This window comes from Zygotorulaspora mrakii, chromosome 1 (genome assembly GCF_013402915.1).
Source record: "Zygotorulaspora mrakii chromosome 1, complete sequence".
Classification (NCBI taxonomy): domain Eukaryota; kingdom Fungi; phylum Ascomycota; class Saccharomycetes; order Saccharomycetales; family Saccharomycetaceae; genus Zygotorulaspora; species Zygotorulaspora mrakii.
The window spans coordinates 13,539-33,061 of NC_050719.1; the positions used below are offsets into that span (position 1 = coordinate 13,539).

At 38.9% G+C, this 19,523-nt stretch overlaps 7 protein-coding genes across 7 annotated transcripts; 4 read left to right on the forward strand and 3 right to left on the reverse strand.

Annotated features, from left to right (window-relative positions):
- Nucleotides 1-1,374: 1,374 nt before the first annotated feature.
- On the forward strand, nucleotides 1,375-2,514 carry HG535_0A00120 (uncharacterized protein; the record flags this gene model as incomplete). Its single annotated transcript, XM_037285906.1, has 1 exon — nucleotides 1,375-2,514. One exon carries the CDS (start codon nucleotides 1,375-1,377, stop codon nucleotides 2,512-2,514), a length of 1,140 nt encoding a protein of 379 aa, XP_037141801.1.
- A 2,480-nt stretch (nucleotides 2,515-4,994) lies between these two features.
- HG535_0A00130 (M20 family metallo-hydrolase) lies at nucleotides 4,995-6,344 on the reverse strand (the record flags this gene model as incomplete). The annotated part of the gene is made up of 1 exon (XM_037285907.1): nucleotides 4,995-6,344. The coding sequence occupies one exon, from the start codon at nucleotides 6,342-6,344 to the stop codon at nucleotides 4,995-4,997; it is 1,350 nt and encodes a 449-aa protein (XP_037141802.1).
- A 1,217-nt stretch (nucleotides 6,345-7,561) lies between these two features.
- Nucleotides 7,562-9,613, reverse strand: FRE1 (ferric/cupric-chelate reductase; the record flags this gene model as incomplete). Its single annotated transcript, XM_037285908.1, has 1 exon — nucleotides 7,562-9,613. The coding sequence occupies one exon, from the start codon at nucleotides 9,611-9,613 to the stop codon at nucleotides 7,562-7,564; it is 2,052 nt and encodes a 683-aa protein (XP_037141803.1).
- Nucleotides 9,614-11,392: 1,779 nt separating this feature from the next.
- HOL1 (Hol1p) lies at nucleotides 11,393-13,189 on the forward strand (the record flags this gene model as incomplete). Its single annotated transcript, XM_037285909.1, has 1 exon — nucleotides 11,393-13,189. The coding sequence occupies one exon, from the start codon at nucleotides 11,393-11,395 to the stop codon at nucleotides 13,187-13,189; it is 1,797 nt and encodes a 598-aa protein (XP_037141804.1).
- A 1,331-nt stretch (nucleotides 13,190-14,520) lies between these two features.
- Nucleotides 14,521-16,275, forward strand: SAM3 (bifunctional polyamine/amino acid permease SAM3; the record flags this gene model as incomplete). The annotated part of the gene is made up of 1 exon (XM_037285910.1): nucleotides 14,521-16,275. The coding sequence occupies one exon, from the start codon at nucleotides 14,521-14,523 to the stop codon at nucleotides 16,273-16,275; it is 1,755 nt and encodes a 584-aa protein (XP_037141805.1).
- A 427-nt stretch (nucleotides 16,276-16,702) lies between these two features.
- On the forward strand, nucleotides 16,703-17,680 carry SAM4 (S-adenosylmethionine-homocysteine S-methyltransferase SAM4; the record flags this gene model as incomplete). The annotated part of the gene is made up of 1 exon (XM_037285911.1): nucleotides 16,703-17,680. One exon carries the CDS (start codon nucleotides 16,703-16,705, stop codon nucleotides 17,678-17,680), a length of 978 nt encoding a protein of 325 aa, XP_037141806.1.
- An 845-nt stretch (nucleotides 17,681-18,525) lies between these two features.
- GTT1 (bifunctional glutathione transferase/peroxidase) lies at nucleotides 18,526-19,230 on the reverse strand (the record flags this gene model as incomplete). The annotated part of the gene is made up of 1 exon (XM_037285912.1): nucleotides 18,526-19,230. One exon carries the CDS (start codon nucleotides 19,228-19,230, stop codon nucleotides 18,526-18,528), a length of 705 nt encoding a protein of 234 aa, XP_037141807.1.
- Nucleotides 19,231-19,523: the final 293 nt, after the last annotated feature.

Consider the following 19,523-nt stretch of genomic DNA (forward strand, 5'->3'; position numbering starts at 1 on the left):
CCGGACCGCAGATGAAAAATTCAAAGCTTTAGACCTATAGTGCCTATCTGGATACTGCGAAAGGATCTCGATGCCCTAATATTTCTTTAGCATCTACCTTCTTTATGACATTAGGGATAATGTGAGGGTCAAGGCGTCTCAACCAGAAAGACAATAAATACACTTTGATAATTGTTAAAACTCACATATTCGCAAAATTTGATTCCAAAATTATAGTATCTTGACGGAGCCTTCTTAGGTTGATCTTGAGTGGCAATAACATCGCATGCTCTATCTCGCTTCACCAGAACAAACAAGTAACGATATTTACAATGTTTCGAGTAGTATTGCTAAAGCATCTAAAAAAAAGACATTTTTCAGATTTAATGATACAAGACCTCATTGAAATAGTGATCTTATTATTTTGCATCACTGATTATATCAGAAAAAGCCTTTTTTCGACTAATATTAGAACCCTCTAGAATTCGAAAACGCGTTTTGGGACTATTGCTGCCGCAACCAATAGAAGTCGACGCATAGATTAGAACAGTTTTTAGGATTCAATTATTATACACCTTGCAACCTTGCATGTAAATAAACAATACCTAATACTATACTAAACAGTCATTGAAAACACAGCATGTGGATCTCGATCTTATCATATTATACCTCAGCACCCCCCACGATTTAAAGAAAATCTTTCCTTACAGCTAGTTGGAAACCTTTTGTGGTTTTTTTGCTTTTTCCCTAATGCTAGATAGCTTGTAAAATGAACACATTGATCTCTTATTGACATCTCTATTTACCCGAGCCATATACAGCATGGGCTTTCCCACTTCTTAAGTTTTCGAGAAAGATTAAAACGTGGCATGCACTTCCACTTTCGGAAGTGTTGTTAAGGGAAATCAAAAACGGTTACCAGTATTCTCCCTTTTTAGACGCATGTCTTGCTGCCTGTCCATAAAGAGAAAAACTAAACTTCCAGGTCACTGAAGAACGTGTATCGGAAAGGAGAACTTTCCGGATTTGAAACAAAATACGGTATCGAAAAAAAAACTACTGTACCGGAAGTAAAAAAGTTTTTGCACAATCGAGAAATGGTAGTTCCATTTTTTAAAAGACGAGCTTGGCGTACTTATCGTGCATGGCGTAGATATCGTACTTGGCAATCCAAAGTGTGTTCGACGAGCAGATGCACCTTGGGCGATGTCCGATTGTGAAGTGCAACTGGACAGAAAAGACACCTCAAACATTACATCTTCATATATATATATATATTGTGCATTGTTAATTTTTTGCGTTGGACCGGCACGACCTTTATCAAAGCTGTTTTGTCTCTTATTCTAACTATTCAAGAAATAATAATAAGTCGATTTTTGAAATAATATTCTACCAATGTCTTTACCACAGCTACTTCCAATTGCCGTCCAATTCAATTATAACACATTGGCCAATGGTGAATGGATACCAGATTTTTTCCAAGATCTTGGCGTTTTCGGTAGGGGAATTGCATGTCAAAGTGAATCTGGCTCGGTGATTTCTTATTATCCTGATCAACATGCTGATGCATTAAGAACTTTGGAAGAGTTTGCAGTAGGCTTCCATATGTCATATCAAGTTTTTGCAGAGCAAGGAGTCCCAACTAGAGAGACTGATATGGTCATTTATGACGTTCCTCAAAGTATTAGCGAAGCCTGCCAAGGGATCGCAGCTGGGAGTAGAATGCAGTGTTCCTTAACAGATTATTGCGGACCTAATGCACCTAATGATGCTGGATTGAATCCACCTTCTGCTTCTGCTTCGGCTTCGGCTCCTGCCTCTGCTCCTGCTTCTGCTCCTGCCTCTGCTCCTGCTCCTGCTTCGGCTTCGGCTTCTGCTCCTGCCTCTGCTCCTGCTTCTGCTTCTGCTCCTGCTTCTGCTTCTGCTTCTGCTCCTGCTTCTGCTCCTGCTTCTGCTCCTGCTTCTGCTCCTGCTTCTGCTCCTGCTTCTGCTCCTGCTTCTGCTCCTGCTTCTGCTCCTGCTTCTGCTCCTGCCTCGGCTCCTGCTTCTGCTCCTGCCTCGGCTCCTGCTTCTGCTTCTGCTCCTGCTCCTGCTCCTGCTTCGGAAACATGGGCTGGTTACAGTAAAAATAGTACTATTATTACTGAAACAAAAACATCACCTTTGTCAACAAAACTTATCACAGTGACCTCATGCTCTGATAACTTATGCTCAGAAAGTGTTTACACCACTGGTGTTACAACTGTGACAAATGAGTTTACAACTTATACAACGTACTGTCCTCTAACAAGCTCCAAGGTGGAGATAGCATCGAACTTGGAAGGATCGATTTCAAGTACCCTGGTCCCTGCAACTGTTTTCCCTACAGAAAGTGCAAACTCGAGTACATCTCCTTCCATTCAACCTCAGGTATCATCTGTCAGCTCGCTTGCCACATCCTCAGCTTCTCTAACTGCTCAAACCGCAAACGCTGGTGGTAAACTAGATTATGCATTCGGTTCAGTTATTATTGGTGCTGCTGCTCTACTGCTATAACTGAGGGAAACAAGTGTCGCTTCTCTTTATATTTTTATGTAACACATATTTTAGGACGTTGAGAAAAAAATGCAGCTGTAACTATGTACAGCAGATTCCTTCCTTACTACAGTAATAGTTCAAAAGTAGTTGAATTCAAAGAGGGAAGGCACAGAAAAGACGCTTCTCAGTCTTTCAATTAATGCCGAAGTCTCAGAATATAACAAATGATTCAAGCACTACTATTTTTCTGACGAAATTGGTAGAGACAAATTGGGTATGCGATCGCAGTAAAGCATAGACTCAACGCAAAAAACACACAGGCACTAAACCTCTGATTTCGAGACATCATTCGTAAGGAAATCAATTCCTAAAACCCCACTCCTATACCTGTCCTTTGAAGCATTGATACAAAACAACAACAGAATACAGGGTTGTGAGCGCATGATCAAATTGCACACTCTTTGCAGACTCAGAGGTAGGGAATTTTCAAGCCCTCTTTTGAAAAAGGCTTACTGCGGAATACATTCAGCTTTGGAGTCAGATACTTTCAAAAGTTTTTAAGTTTGCGTTCTCCATTATTCATGTTTAGCTATAGTGCTGAATTTGCTTAATATCTGCATCGTTTTTATTGCGAATAGCAATGATTCCAGTTCCATGGTCATTCTAGTCAACAAAATTTTACTGTCCACTTTTTTTAACAATATTTGCTACTAATGAAACTAACCTTTAGCTCTGAATTAAGTAAGTTAAGTGACTATAAAGAAATGAATGAAAAAAGTTGCTGGGTACAGCACCACAAACGTAGTGCAGCTAACGAACCTTTCCATTCATATGTAGAAACAAGTACCATGTGAATCACGGTATATTTTCAAAGCGCATCGGGTCCACTATAGAATGGCGAATCTTTCTCAATCTTCTAATATACGTTGCATTATAACAATTTCCATGGACTGAAAATTCAGCACTACTTAAATCAATCACTTTAGTAATGTTAGCGGTTTGCTTTCTAAATTCATTTCCCCATTAAGCCTCCCCCAAATTTTCATGACAAAGGACCTATCTTACTTTTCCGTTTTTTGGATAGGTGATGGATACAGGTCGTTTTCAGTTCGGAGGTTCTCTTTTACCAAAAGGTAGGGACGACGATGAATTCTTTCACGTGGCTCTCAACTTTTTTCTTTAATAAGTGTATCATAGTCCAGAGTTCAGGATTTAAGATCATGAAAGCATCTACAGATGAGAACCCAGAAAGGAATATTTAGCTCCATTTTAGACTCTGAGATTCAATAAGCAAGCTGTTTGATAACTCACGTAATGATGAAGACTGCAAAATTCAATCTTCCTCCGAGAATACGCAACCGTTGGAGCTTGGGAACCTTTGTGAAGATAGAGCGATAAACTTTCATTTTGAAAACCTGTTTTGATCTGAGGATGGAAGAACAAGCAAACGATATTTAAAACTTCCTCAAGCGAAGAAATGTTATTCGCTTTCTCAACAAGCACCCCACTTTTATCAGCAAAAAAATATTTGTTTTTACAGCCGACGAGTTTATTAAAGAAAGAAGTGTCCTCTTGTCTGGTCGGATTACAAAAAGGATTGCCGTGAGTATTCATATAAGTATATTAAATGTGAAGGTCAATTAGTACCAAAGGAAGCAACAAACATCAATAAGCTCAACAAAGATAATTAAAAATGCCTTGCTTCCTCAAGTCTTTAGAAAAATGAGTCTTATCAGAACTTTTTGCAAATAATTTTATTGTCAGAAATATTAATTTTAATCATTATATCAATTACATTTTGATATGTACCTTTCCTAAATGGGGCTATGGGTGATCTAAAATGTTCGTTTCAGATCTCACTCAAAGACAACAGATGCATTGCTTCTTAACTACATTTGATATCTCGCAGTTTTCTACGTTTAACAATTCTCAGTGAGACTCCCTTGGTAGTTTCGATCATGCTCGAATTTCTTCATACATTATCTTTGAGAGACTGATAGTAAGATTGCGATGTTCAGTTCTAGAGAGGTATGAGTTTTCGAACACTAATTCACAAAATGAAATTGAAACTATCTATCTTTAGATGAAGATCTCTAAACGAACCTTATATAATTAATCACAAAGCAGACCGACGAGTTGATAATTTATCTGATCACCAAAACATGTATTCAATATTGTTCAATCTCGTAGAGCATGTAACCCACACGTACTTTTAAATTGTGTTACCTTAGTCTTTGGGCCTTGATCAAACTTTATCTCCAGAAAAAATGATATTTAATACATTAAGAAATCTCGCGCTATATAAACAAGTTTTTCTTTACGCTGTGGGTAGGCATTTGAGAAAAGCTGTGCATCTATAATGCTGTCCTTCATGTCAAAGATCCTGGTCCTGAAGGTGTATGTTTACTCGTATTATTACTTGACTTGTTTAAAGGACCATCCTAAAGATGAAATTGAAGATGGAATTATCCCTGATTCATATCCGTGTGGCGCATTCATCAAAAGCCTCGGTCAAGTCTCATGTTATCATAGTTTATAATGGAACCTAGAAGTACTTTAAAGCCATCCTCGATTTGTTCCGGAGAAGAATATTCCCGGTAGTTATGAGATAATCCATTCTTTGAAGGAATGAATATCATTGAAGTTGGAACCCGAAAATTTATTTGACATGAATCATGCCCTGCTCCTGACCAAATTTCCCTAATATCGGTATCGGGGAATTGATCTCTCGCTGACTTAGAAACGCACTTGATACATTTTTCGTCAAATTCTACAACGGGCGTATTGACAAGTAATTCTGAAGTCCATGACAATTCGCCACTTTCATTTTCCTTGATCATTTCATCATACGCTGATTTCGTTTCTCTGAGCATGCTACTCAGTATTTCATCAGATTCATGTCGGAAATCCAGCGTAAAGGACACCTTACCGGGAACAATATTAACCGATGAGGGCTTAGCTTCTATGACACCACAAGTAAATAAGCCGCCCCACCTGATAGCAATCTCCTCAGCTTTCAGTATCATTCTTGCAGACATCAATAAGGCATCCTTTCTTAACCTCCTTGGTGTGGTTCCGGCATGACTTCCGGTATCTGTGACGGTGAACAATTCCCAATAGCATGCCTGTACCCCAGTAACTACTCCTATTTTCTTTTTTTCATCCTCGAGGACTGGCCCCTGCTCAATATGCAACTCAAAGTGTGCATCTATCTCATTTTCTCGGTATGATGCTGGCGTTTCCCCTAGATATCCAATCTTTTTCAATGAGTCGTACACGGTTTCGGAGGTGCTTTCAGTAACAGATTTCATTCCATATGCATCTTCGATATCATACCTATTCGCCCACACGCTGGAACCCATACAATATCTCGGAAAGCGGGCACCTTCTTCATTAAACCAGCAAACTACACACACGTCAAAGTTAGGAACATAGCCATTCTCCTTAAAAGTTCTCAAAACCTCCAGACCGGCTAAAACTCCTAATATTCCATCATATTTTCCAGCCTCAGGTTGAGTATCCAAGTGCGACCCAATTGCTGTGGGCTTACCTCTTTTTTTCCCTGAAAAGACAGCAAATATGTTACCGATTCTGTCGATGATAATACTGCATCCAAGCAGTTTGCATTCCATAATGAACCAGTCTTTGATTTCTCCATCCACAGAGGTCCCTGCTAATCTTCGCATTCCAAACTCATGATGTTCATCGCCCCACTTTGAAGCACAGCCAAAATGTAAGCCGGTCTTGATTATTGTCTCGTTTAATCTCCCTGGCACAATAGATAGTGAGCCCGCCATACTAGCTTTCAATATATTTTGACTGGCAGTACGCAACTTTACTTCTGTCATGTTTTTTCTTAAAAGAACGGCTTATATATGTGCTTCGCTGATTCTGAACGATTCGATATTTACTGACTTGCAACTTGTCGCCAATCAGCTACGCATCTCTTGTAAAATTCCAATGCCTCATATGGCCTTACTATTGCAATATGAAGCAATTTATTTATACCTTTTGACATTTCAGCACATAGCAACTGCTGCTAATCATTGTTGCCTATCATAAATTCTCTGTATTTGATAAAGCGCGGTAAGAAAATTAATTTGAATATCAAGGCTGAGTAACGTACTTTACCGCGGCTATCAGAAATCTTGCCGCGGTGCGCAATGCCGAGGTTCACATCGCCAATATATAATTCCGAAGAAGTAGACTGTTATCAAATGACTGCACATATTACATTTCTTACAATAAAGATAATTTATCATGAGGCTACAAATTTACTGCAATTAGCACTCTAGGTTGAAATTTTCTGGTACACGTAGTTTTCTTCGAAGGCGCTTTCACCTTTTGCAGTGGAAGTATTACAACTAGTTTTCATTGTATATCAATATCGCGCACTCTCAAATAATCCATCAATTTGCAGCACTCACCATAAGCTCCAGACAATGAACAAATCTTAAGACATGCAAATGACAGTATGTTTAGCCGAGAATACTCTTCTCTCTAGAGATTTTTACAATAAGTGCGACAGCTGTCATGGCATATCTTTTCCTAATTTCTGAACGGCTAAGACGATTTTGCGAGATCAACCGACCACGACTATTGAAGGAATTCTTCCCGCTCTCACAACACTTAGTCTTTCGTAGAGTTGCCAACTTTTACTTCAGTTAGCATTAAGGTACTTAGCTACAAACCCTTCGCGTCATCAACTATAGACCTCCATGTTTGTGCAGAGGAGGAGAATGAAGAATTTTTGGTTGGACGTTCTTACCGTTTCCGATACTGTGATACACAATCTTTCTTTACCTTAATTAAAAATATGCCCATTCGATGACAAAATATGATGTAGATCCACAATCCAAATCAAAGAAAGTCTTCGGTGCCACCATATTTTTTATCAGCTTTTATGGCATTCGACATTGCGTCTGCTGGCACGTAACATAAGATACTTATAGTCGTAAATAGTCCATTCACATAGCAGGATAGATCAAAGAGATGATTCGAGTCTGAAATAAATAATCAGATATGATGCATTTAGGAACATTGGCCATTCCACACCTCGGTATTCTCACCAAGTGAAGCTCTCTTCCTTGTAATCAACTGCAATAGATAAACTGTTACAGGTTTTCTGAGAGATTGCTGCTCTTAATTCTCTGTTAAAAGAAGAGGGTCCACATGCTATAAAAGTCAGATCATTGCGTTCTTCACATGCGGCTGTTATTTCATTTGAAATTATCTGCACCAGGTCCGGCCTTTTGCCCAGATCTCGAAAACAAAATTCTTCCGTGGATTCTTTGTCATTAAATGTAATGAACGAGTCTTCAATTGAAATCTGTGAAGTAGTAACTATTGCTATCTCGCAATCTTTTGACTTCAACCATTCTAACTCTTTCCTGAACCATGAAATATGATCTCTGTTCCTTATAATCCAGATAAACTTATTTACTATTGTGGATTGTTTGTTTTTTGCGATTTTGGAAAAGTAAGCGTACACAGCTGTAACCCCAAGACCTGCAGCTATACCAACAACCTTATTATTAGGATGCGCCACAGACACATTATTGCCGTAGGGGCCCTCGATGATAATTCTGTGACTTATGGTGCATTCTCCCGATGAAAAGATTTTCTTCAATAGGTGATTTGTCATTCCTTTTTTTGCCCTGAAGTACACAATCAGCTTCTCGTCAACACTCTCAGGAGTTGAAAGAAGTGTAAATGGATGCGATTGCCATGGATAATACCAAGGGTCATGAAAATCAACAAAATATATAAACGAGAATGAACCACATCCATATTTGAAGAATTTCGGCTTTCTAATCGTCATTTTTAGGACAGAATCTCCGCAATATGTCAACTCGGCTTTTTGGAACCCTCCACTTAACATAATTCTTATAATTCGCATCATGTATTCGAAACCTAAAATGCCAGCCATCGACCATATCCAGCCGAGCCAACCTAGGCTGATGCAGTGATAGTACATGCAAATGATAAAGAAGATATTCATAAATCTATGGAGAAAGAGGAAAACTTCGTACGCAATGTCTCTAATTAGCTTAGCAGCATGAAAAACTAGCAGACCCAGGAGGGTCATAGCTGCAATTCCCCATTTCCAATACGCATCATTCCACCACATTTTATACCCGCCTTCTTTGATAGAGTATGTTGTCCAAATTATTGAGTGGATGAAAGCTAAGATAGCACATACATATGCGCACCATTTATGAAAGTAGTTAAATGTAGAATAGCTGAGCCCAGAAATTTTGATAAAAGGATTATTACGAATCCCAAAGAAATAAATGACAGGAAACAATGACATCGACATTAAATCCACTCTGTAACTAACCAAGACCAGATTCATGAACCAGCGATTAGTCAGATATGGATGAGGGGTTTGAAGTTCGTAACCAACACCAACAGAGATGATTGATAGGCAAACAAACACACCAACTATCAATACCTCAAGACGTGTTCGAAAGGCGTCAGGCAGGAGTAGGTCGGCATATCTGCTGGTCGTATTGCCTATACGAACCAAAGGAGGAATCGCCAAGTGTTTCCGAAAGCTTTTAGAAAATAATTTGAAGCCAATATACCTGTTACTAATATTAAACAATGAAGCTATGGCAATGATTGAAGCCCAATAAAACACCAGGCCCCAACCGAACCATTGACTTCTTTCAACTTCAAAGGTAAATCCTTTGAATTTACTATAGTACCAATCAAAATCGGTTTGATTCACCAGAAGCGTAGTAAATACTTCGGATTCTTCATCATTCTTAGTGGGATTTCTCAGATACCGAGTTCCATTTTCATAAAATTTCCACATATCATCCAATGAGTAATGGAAATTTCCTCTTGAGAGGCATCTTCCTGCTATATGTTTGAAAGCGTGGTCCACAACGTGCCTGCTTTTCGAGTTACTGTTTATACAGTTGGTTATAGTACCCAGCCAATTTACATTTCCACATCGACATGTGTAAGCTTTCATTCCATTGGAGTGCGTACCACAACCCCAGTCGAACCCTTTCTCATAATAGACACAAGCTGATGCCAATGTCGAGTCCACCAATACTAGAGCACTTGATGACGCTATAGCAAAATATAACAGACAAAGGAACTTCATTTTGAAGTAGCCTTCGTCGCTAGTATATTCCAGACTAGTGGAGCCATCTTTTAGTAGTTCTTGTACCTCATTAAATACAACGAAATTTTTCCTAGACGAAAGCGATTCTGAGCAAATAACAATTGTGTGTAAATTTACTATTATGCGCTACCTGAGCACTCTAGCTTTTTGGAAATTTCGGATGCTCACTCACTCAACTCAAGTAGATAAAATCTGCAGCACTCAGTCGATGACGCGAGAACAAAAAGAATATTGAAAAAACCCTGCTCAAATGAGACTTTGTACGAAAACAAATATTTCGATTTTTAACATCTATGTTTGATATACTCGTCTAACTGTATTATCAATCAGTTTGAAATTCTGAATTTGTTTCGTCTTAAAGTTTCGGCAGTGCAAAATAAACAGGACCTTGAAGGTGCGTCAACGTTTCATCAAATGCCTACCGACCTACAATCCAACGCGGTTGAATAATCGTAAAGAACCCCATCGCCTACGGATAACGATAGCGAAGACTCAAATGTGGAGTTCAAAACTCTGAGGTCAGATTTCTGTTTTTTCTCGATTTGTTAAAAATCTCAAACTTGACATTTTAGGTCTCTTGAAGGTAGAAAAAGCAACCTCTTTACAATCGGGTAGTGCCTGATACTCAAACTGAAAATGGTATGATTCGACATTTTTAATTCTTGTTCAATGAGTGCTTAAAAAACATGGGCCATTTCAAGAGAAGTGCATTAGTTCAGCCTGAAAGGTTATAGTACAGCGCATTAGGTTGTCAAAAGTACGATGTAGCCGCAATTGGAGAATCACATTAGGATAAAGTGGAGATCGCAATTGTTGTACCCTCACTCCGAGGATACAAATCCTTTCGTCGCTCCAAAACCAACATTTTGAGCGTTCGAATAGGTATTAAGAAAAAGAATTGCTTTTGTCTTCAAGCAGAACCCTAGTCAAAGTTAGATCTTTTGGTATTTTGTATTGTATCTGAGTAAATATATTTCGAACTCATTGTGAGCTAATCCTGATGATTGTGATTTGCAAGCAGGGTTGACCAAGCGCAGGGCTTACAACAGCCCGCATCTCAAAATAAACAAAAGCAGGGAATATATTATGTGAATAGGGTTTCGCGTGTGTTTCAGAGCACTTTATTTTTGCTGTAATTTGATGTTGGTAGCAATGACATTGATCGAATGGAGGTCAATTCGTACTACAGATGTTTGATTTTTGGAGGTAAGTTTGAAGCCGAAGTATTATAGTCTAATTAATAATAGGTAGCCAACTACAAATTCACCAATGTCTCCCTATGTAAAGCAGCAAGCCGCCAAATCGCGGAAAACCGTTATGCTTAACAATAAGGCTGAAGAGGTAGCTCATAATATTTGTCATTTGTCGTAAAGCTCTCCCATTTTTGAAGAATGTTTCATCGAATATTATAATGTTTGGTGGAACATGTTTTTTTGTGCTACACTTCCAAGTAGTGAGAATTAGTACGTTTGAATCCGTATCCTATTTAGGATAATGCGGAGAGCCCTTACTATTTCCAGTGACTATCATAGGGCTTATGAGATGAAAGATTTTGCTGTGATATGATCAATTGGGTGTAATGTATTTAGGACGGCGAGTTTTCCACTCGCTGTAAAAACGCATACCATCTTGATTAAATAGAATGGGATGGATCACAGCACTTTTTGTACAAAATGAGCGGAAAACCTCGTGTCTCGAAAAATTTCAATGATAATAACCATGAAAAGATAAGGAATATACATGTATTGATGACAACTTATGGATAAATATACCGATAGAAGCCATCCAGAATATATACCTGGTACTTTCAATATCTATGCCTCCGGGGTCCCTGGAACGCCGGTCAATGATGCTTTTAAAGTCCTAAAAAAAGATAAAAATGATGTTGTACTGATACCGCAGCCATCTGACTCGCCTAACGATCCATTAAACTGGCCAAAATGGAGAAAACTCATTCACTTTGGTTTGTTGTCTTTTGTCACTGCCTTCACTGCTGCTACCAGCAATGACGCTGGAGCAACGCAAGATTCACTAAATGAAATCTATGGTATTTCTTATGATTCCATGAACACGGGGGCAGGTGTTTTATTTCTGGGTGTGGGTTGCGCTACGTTGCTTCTTGCCCCGCTTTCTTCCCTGTATGGCAGGAAAATAACTTACTTGATTTGCACAACACTTGGTCTTTTCGGTGCCATGTGGTTTGCTCTCGCAAGAAGGACTGCTGACACAATTTGGTCGCAATTGTTCGTCGGCATAAGTGAATCATGCGCAGAGGCCCAGGTTCAATTGTCTCTGAATGATATTTACTTTCAACATCAAATAGGTTCAGTGCTGACCGTTTACATTTTATGCACAAGTATTGGTACTTTTTTAGGACCGCTAATTGCTGGTTATATTGCTTCTTTGGCAACTTTTAGATGGGTGGGCTGGGTTGCTACAATAATTTCAGGAGGGTTGCTTATAGCACTTATATTCGGTCTCGAGGAAACTTACTTTGATAGAAATAGGTACGTGACTCCATTAAATCCCAAACTGCGCTCATTGAATGATGATCCGAATACATCTGATAACAGATCAGCCTATTCTGTGTCCGAAAAAATGAAAGGATTAGCTGCAATGCAAACTAGGGAAAGGAATATAACTGAAGAAGATATTGTTAATGACAATGAGATGCATGATAACACAAGTGAGGGTCAGATCGATGACAAAGCGAATGATGTAGAAGGTAAATTTGAAGATGATTTAATAGACAATTTGAGAGATGGTAAATCGGAAGGCCTCCTGCCTTATCACAAAAGAATTGCCATCATCACGAAGGCCACCAATTTGAAGGGTTGGGGGTTAAAGCAGTACTTCAAATATTTATTCTTCAACCTAAGAATGTTATTGTTTCCTCCAGTCTGGTTGTCAGGATTGTTTTGGGGCATTCAAGATGTCTTCCTATCATTTTATTTGACTACAGAGGACACTTACTTCTATGATCCTCCTTGGAATTACAGTGACTACGGTGTCGCAATTATGAATGTCCCAACACTAATAGGAGCCGTAATTGGTTGTGTATATGCAGGAATTTTCAGTGATTATTTTGTCCTTTGGATGGCTAGAAGAAACAATGGTATTTTAGAGGCCGAGTATAGATTGTATTTCTCATTAGCTGCAGCTTTAATTGGACCTGCTGGACTGCTAATGTTTGGCATTGGATCAGACCGCAGCTTGCCTTGGCAAGTTATTTATGTCGGCCTGGGTTTTATAGGTTTTAGTTGGGGCTGTTCAGGTGATATTGCGATGGCATATTTAATGGATTGCTATCCAGATATGGTATTGGAAGGGATGGTTTGCACAGCTATTATCAACAATTCTATTTCGTGTATTTTTACGTTTGTATGCTCCGACTGGTTGGATGCCTCTGGAACTGAAAATACGTACATAGCGTTGGCTGTGATTAACTTTGGCATCGCGCTCTTAGCTCTTCCGAGCTTCTACTACGGAAAAAGAATAAGAAAGTGGACGAAAGAGTGGTATAATCAGTCGGTTGATCTGAGAGATGTTTTATAGTTTGAACCTTTTGGCAACCGTCTGTGGAACATTACTATTCAGGAATCCAACAGCAGTTTTTGAAGGCGTTTTCAACGAAGTGTTCTCATGTCGGAGTCTTAAGTAGATTGTGAGCTTTTCGTTGATTGTTTTTTCCCTTATAGATGTTTGAGTCACAGTCTCTCCTCTTGTAATTTGGGAACAACGCTAATGATGAATTATAAGTGTATCAGATAGTAATGGTGCTTACACTTTTTCCTCCGCACCTAATACCGAGCACGCTTTCTTTTTTTACTAGTTTTTGATAAATGCGTTTGTAACTTCAACCTCCAAATGACTCTTTGTACTTAACGCAATCTTTTGGAGAAAGTTTAGCTATCTCTTTGCTTTATTAAGCATGTAGCCTTTTTTCAGAAATGTCTGACATTTGAGGAATAACATATAGATATGAGCATCCTTAGTTCCTGTCCTAAAAAAAGGTGCATATCTTTGAATACTTGGTTCTTCAAGCTGCCTTCAAAAATCGTTGCAGTGGTGGGGGTTGTTTCAAAGTGTGCAATGAAGTTAATCCTCTATATTTACTGTCACAGCCACTTTGAATCACCTTACAAATGAACTTGACCAGAGATGCTTCGTGGAAAGGATGAGTGAAGTGCCTGAGAGTCAGCTTCAGCCTGCCGCAGCTAATCACCTTGAATAACGTTTTTCAAGGTGTAGCGCTTCAAGCGGATGGTGCTGTGTGACTTCACAGTATTAGACAATGCAGTGAGTAATTCACTCCTTAGAGCCACCATCAGCTATGGCTATACGTCAGGTGCAGCAATATCTACGTGCTTACATCATTTTCAGGCGGCCGCTGCCTGCCATAAAGAGATAAATAGGTTCCATATTATTTGCCGTCCATCCCAATTGGAATATTAGAATTGTTCGATGCCCGACACATTTTCTTTTCCACGCTAAATGTTAGCATCTTCAATGCATTTCAAGCTGAAGTCTTTTTTTCACAGGGTAGCGAAAAAGAAATTCAAGTTACTTTTTCTAGTAATAGAAATGTTTATTCTGCCTTGTAAGGGCGCGCAAGTGATATTGAAAATAAAAATTTTCATATTGTTCTTTTAAGGCAGCCGCACCAAGCGAAATATGATAAGCATCAGTTTTTGACGCCATCTCATGAAAATGTTTATGAATATATATTGGTCCTGTAAGGTAGAGCGGTACAGAATATAACGATAAAAATTTGGAAACGAAAGGTTTTTGCTCTTCTAGACTGGCTGTAGTGGTATTTGCTTGACCCTTCGGTGGTATTTGCTTCTCTCTTTCCTATATTTTCGACTTGGTGGTAAATCTACGTAATGAATATGGAAACAGAGTCTGACAAGTTCACTAAAACAGAGACTACCTCAACAGCAGTAGAAGCACGTTCAGATCATTCAGGTTCGTTAATAAATAGGATAAAAGATTCATTCAGGCCAAATGAACTTTGCACGGTACCGGAAGATGCGGAAATCAGTGAGCTCACTGATCAAGAAAAGATTCAATTGAATCTGGCATCTCAACCCTACCAAAAAGTGCTAAGCCAGAGGCACTTAACTATGATTGCGATAGGAGGAACTTTAGGGACAGGCCTATTTATAGGTTTAGGCTACTCGTTGGCTTCTGGACCAGCATCTCTGTTGATAGGTTTTCTTCTCGTCGGTACGTCAATGTTTTGCGTAGTTCAGAGCGCAGCAGAGTTGTCGTGTCAATTTCCTGTTTCTGGCTCGTATGCAACTCATGTTAGCAGATTTATAGACCAGTCAATAGGTTTTACTGTCGCTACAAACTATGCCCTCTCTTGGTTAATATCATTCCCAAGTGAATTAATTGGTTGCTCACTCACAATAAGCTATTGGAACAGTAGTGTTAACCCTGCTGTTTGGGTGGCCATTTTTTATGTTTTTATCATGGGCTTAAATCTCTTCGGTGTCAAAGGGTTTGCGGAGACTGAATTTGTTTTGTCAATTTTCAAAATCTTAGCAATTATAATTTTCATCGTTATTGGTATAGTCTTGATTGCAGGAGGTGGACCAGGCACCACTGGGTATATTGGTACCCGTTATTGGCATAACCCTGGTTCTTTTGCTGAACCAGTTTTCAAGAACTTATGTAATACCTTCGTTTCAGCAGCATTCTCATTCGGGGGAAGTGAATTAGTGCTTTTAACAAGTACTGAGTCAAAAAACATTTCAGCCATATCTCGGGCTGCGAAAGGAACATTTTGGAGGATCGCCATTTTTTACATTACCACAGTTGTAATTATTGGGTGTTTAGTCCCTTATACTGATCCAAGACTGCTTAGTGGTTCAACTAGCGAAGATATCACAGCCTCTCCTTTTGTCATTGCGCTAAGTAATACAGGTTCTATGGGAGGGAAAGTATCGAATTTCATGAATGTTGTCATTTTAGTCGCAGTTGTTTCAGTATGCAACTCCTGTGTTTATGCATCTTCAAGGCTAATTCAAGCCTTAGGTGCATCCGGCCAACTTCCTAGCATTTTTGCATATATGGACAAAAAAGGCAGGCCTCTGGTCGGTATTGGCGTCAGTGGTATATTTGGCCTTTTAGGTTTCTTAGTAGCTTCAAATAAGCAAGATGAAGTTTTTACTTGGTTATTTGCTCTGTGTTCTATCTCGTCTTTTTTCACCTGGTTTTGCATTTGTTTGTCACAAGTTAGGTTCAGAATGGCACTAAGAGCGCAAAGAAGATCTAAAGACGAAATAGCATATAAGTCAATGCTTGGTATTTATGGGGGGCTTTTGGGATGTATTTTAAATGTACTGTTGATCGCTGGTGAAATTTACGTGTCAGCTGCTCCAATAGGGGAATCGAGTTCAGCCGAAGGTTTTTTTCAATATTGTTTGAGTATTCCAATTATGATAGTCGTTTACTTTTGTCACAGATTTTACCGTAGGGATTGGAAAAACTGGTACATAAAAACCAGAAATATTGATCTCGACACAGCTTGCTCAGTCGAAAATAAGGAACTTTTCAATGCCCAGAGAGATGCAGAGAAAGATCTCATCTCTTCGAAGCCTTTCTATTATCGTTTCTACAGATTTTGGTGCTAGAACACTACAAATGTATATTTGATTGATACAGTTAATATGAGTAGTGCTTTCTATATAATATATGCATATAGGTAATCAATTCTTAAAGTTCACTAGGCAGGGTACATGCAGGGCCAGACGCCGCGCGAGACCGCTCGCGAGCTGCAATAGATGCAGGAAAAACAGGCATATGGTGATAGACCGCGCTCAAAAATCATTCTCGTTCTGGTGAAAATGAAAACGCAGTGTGTGTCATAACTTCGGTGCCTCTTTACTTTCTGATGAAAAAAAAATTGTCAGCCTGAAAAGTGGTACTTTTGTTAAAATGTTTAACTCTGTTATATAGAAACCAAATATCATCTGAAATATAAGCCTCGTTCAACCAGGCCTCGATAGACCTTTATTCAACTAAATCGGTAATCATTCAGAAAGCAGCTTGAGTGAAAACATGGTACGTATTCCATTGAAACAATTGTTAGTGGAGAACCCTCAAAAGGTATTGGTCCTTGATGGTGGTCAGGGCACAGAGCTGGAAAACAGGGGTATCAAAGTCGCCAATCCTGTTTGGTCAACAATTCCATTCATCAACGAATCGTTTTGGTCGGATGAGTCATCGGATCACAGAAGGATTGTCAAAGAAATGTACAATGACTTCATGAGGTCGGGAGCAGAAATCCTGATGACCATTACTTATCAAACAAGCTTCAAATCTGTTTCTGAGAATACACCTATCAAAACAATGGAAGCGTATGATAGACTTCTCTCCCGAATTGTTGATTTCTCCCGGCAATGCATTGGGGATAGAAACTATTTGATCGGCTGTATTGGTCCCTGGGGTGCGCACGTTTGTTGCGAATTTACCGGAAATTATGGTCCACGTCCGGAGAATATTGACTATTATCAATATTTCAAGCCGCAATTGGATAATTTCAACACAAACGACAATTTAGACTTGATTGGATTCGAAACTATTCCCAACATACACGAAATAAAGGCTATTCTTTCTTGGGATGAAGCTGTACTTTCAAAGCCCTTTTATATTGGTTTATCTGTTCACGAACATGGTACTTTAAGAGATGGCACAACAATGAAAGAAGTTGCACAAATGATTGAAGATTTGGGCGATAAAATTAATCCCAACTTTTTGCTTCTAGGTATCAACTGCGTCAGCTTTAACTCCTCACCAGATATTTTGAGCACATTGCATGAACATTTGCCAGATTTTCCCCTGCTAGCATATCCAAACAGTGGTGAGATTTATGATACTGAGAAAAAGATTTGGTTGTCAAACACAGATAAGCTGAATAGCTGGGATACAGTAGTTAGAAGATACATCAATAGTGGAGCTCGTATCATTGGTGGTTGTTGTAGAACAACACCTAAAGACATTGAAGAGGTCGCCGCAGCTGTTAGGAGGTACACTTAACCCATTTAATTCTCTTCGTGTAACAGTGATATATAAACGTATTTCTGCCATGTATGAAGTTAATAAGAGGCCGATATTTTCTGACTCGCGAAGAGACCTACGGTTTTGTACCTGACTTTATTATCAAGGAAAAAACTTTGGATTGAAATTCTTTCTGCACTATTGACACTAATTTATTTGAAGAGCTAGGGCGATTTCACTTGGCTCTGGGGCTGTCTTTTTCCACTATGAACCATCAGGTAACTCACGCGTTTCCCTTCTCTACGTTCATGGATGTTTACACTTTCAATCTCCAATGGCTAGGTCTTTAATGCGTGCAGTTCGAATGCAGTAACATATTAAATAGCAGCACTTCTATTAATGGTCTCAGGAACTTTTTTTTTGAACAATAATTCTATATGTAGCAACCCCTACCTCAAAATATTTGAAGTCCAAAATGATAATGCAGAAAGTTATAATTTCGAAATAATGAAGGTTGTCCAAAATAGATCTGCTGCTTGATGAATAGAAAGTAACTTATTGTGCATAAAATGATATTATTTAACATACAATCATGAACAAGGATACAACAACACCTTCGTTGTTATTGCAGCGGAATGCGAGAGTGGAAAATGATATAATAACTTATAATTCCGAAAATTAGTTTACATTTCTTGCATAGATGTCATCATATCCTTCTAGTTGCGATAATTTTATATCAATTTCATCATGATGGATTGATTTGCCATTCGCTACTTATATGTTATGAATTATGGCAGCCTCTGTAAAGTGAATGCTGCCAACGCTAAAAACTCAAGCAGGATATAGAACTGTAAATTTGAGAACATTATGTAGGGCTTTCTTACTTAAAATTTGCCGCCGACTGCACTAGCCTTTCCTTTCGCAGTTTTGTGAGACTCTAAGGATTTCATATTTTTTGTAAACTTCCGAATATTAGGATAATCCTCCTCCTTCGCAAAATTCCTAATAAAGGCCATCTCTAAAGGAAAGCTGATTAATATATCTGCTGCACTTAATTGACCACCCACCAAATAGCCATCATTCTTCAACAGCTCCTGTTCAATGAAGTTTAATTGATTTGCGAGTTCACCACGAGAATAGCCTTCACTTATCTTTGCAGTAATTTTTCTTGCAAGGTAAGAAAGCGGAAATGGGATTGGTGCCTGTTCTACCTTCGAAAGGATAAATTCAATCATTAGAGGAGGTTGTAAGGAGCCTTCGACGTAGTGCAAGTAATATTGAATTTCCTCGGCTTTGTCAGGATCCGCATTATTCAACTTATGGTCTTTATCGAAATGTTGTAGTATATATTGGAATATATATCCCGATTCCGCAAGGATCTTTTGTTTGCCACTTTCTCTGTCCACTATTTCAATCAACGGAGACCTTCCTAACGGATGAATGTTTTTCAATTCGTCAGGTGCACGAAATCCTTTATCTCTTTTGTAGGGAATAATTTCATAGTCAATGTTTAGTTCATCCAATAGCCATAAAACCCTGAAAGCTCTTGATTCATTTAGCCAATGAACTTTGATGATTGGAAGTGACATTTTGATAACCTTCTGATTTAACTGCCGTAAGTACAATTTTCCAGATGTATTTGTCTTTTCTGCTTAAGATAGACACCCTTCAATTCTGGCAGTTTTCTTTTAAACGTGCAGGCGTTTAATACTTTTTTAAAATGTCGTAGCAAAAACTTCTTCGGAAGAAAGCAATACTAAGGGCGCGCGAAGTTCTATACAAGGCTTGGAGAGCCCTTAGCCTCATTTTATTATGGGGTCGTGCCCATTTACCTCGTACATGCAGTACCATTGTCTACTAGACCTTATTTAGATTTCGGCGT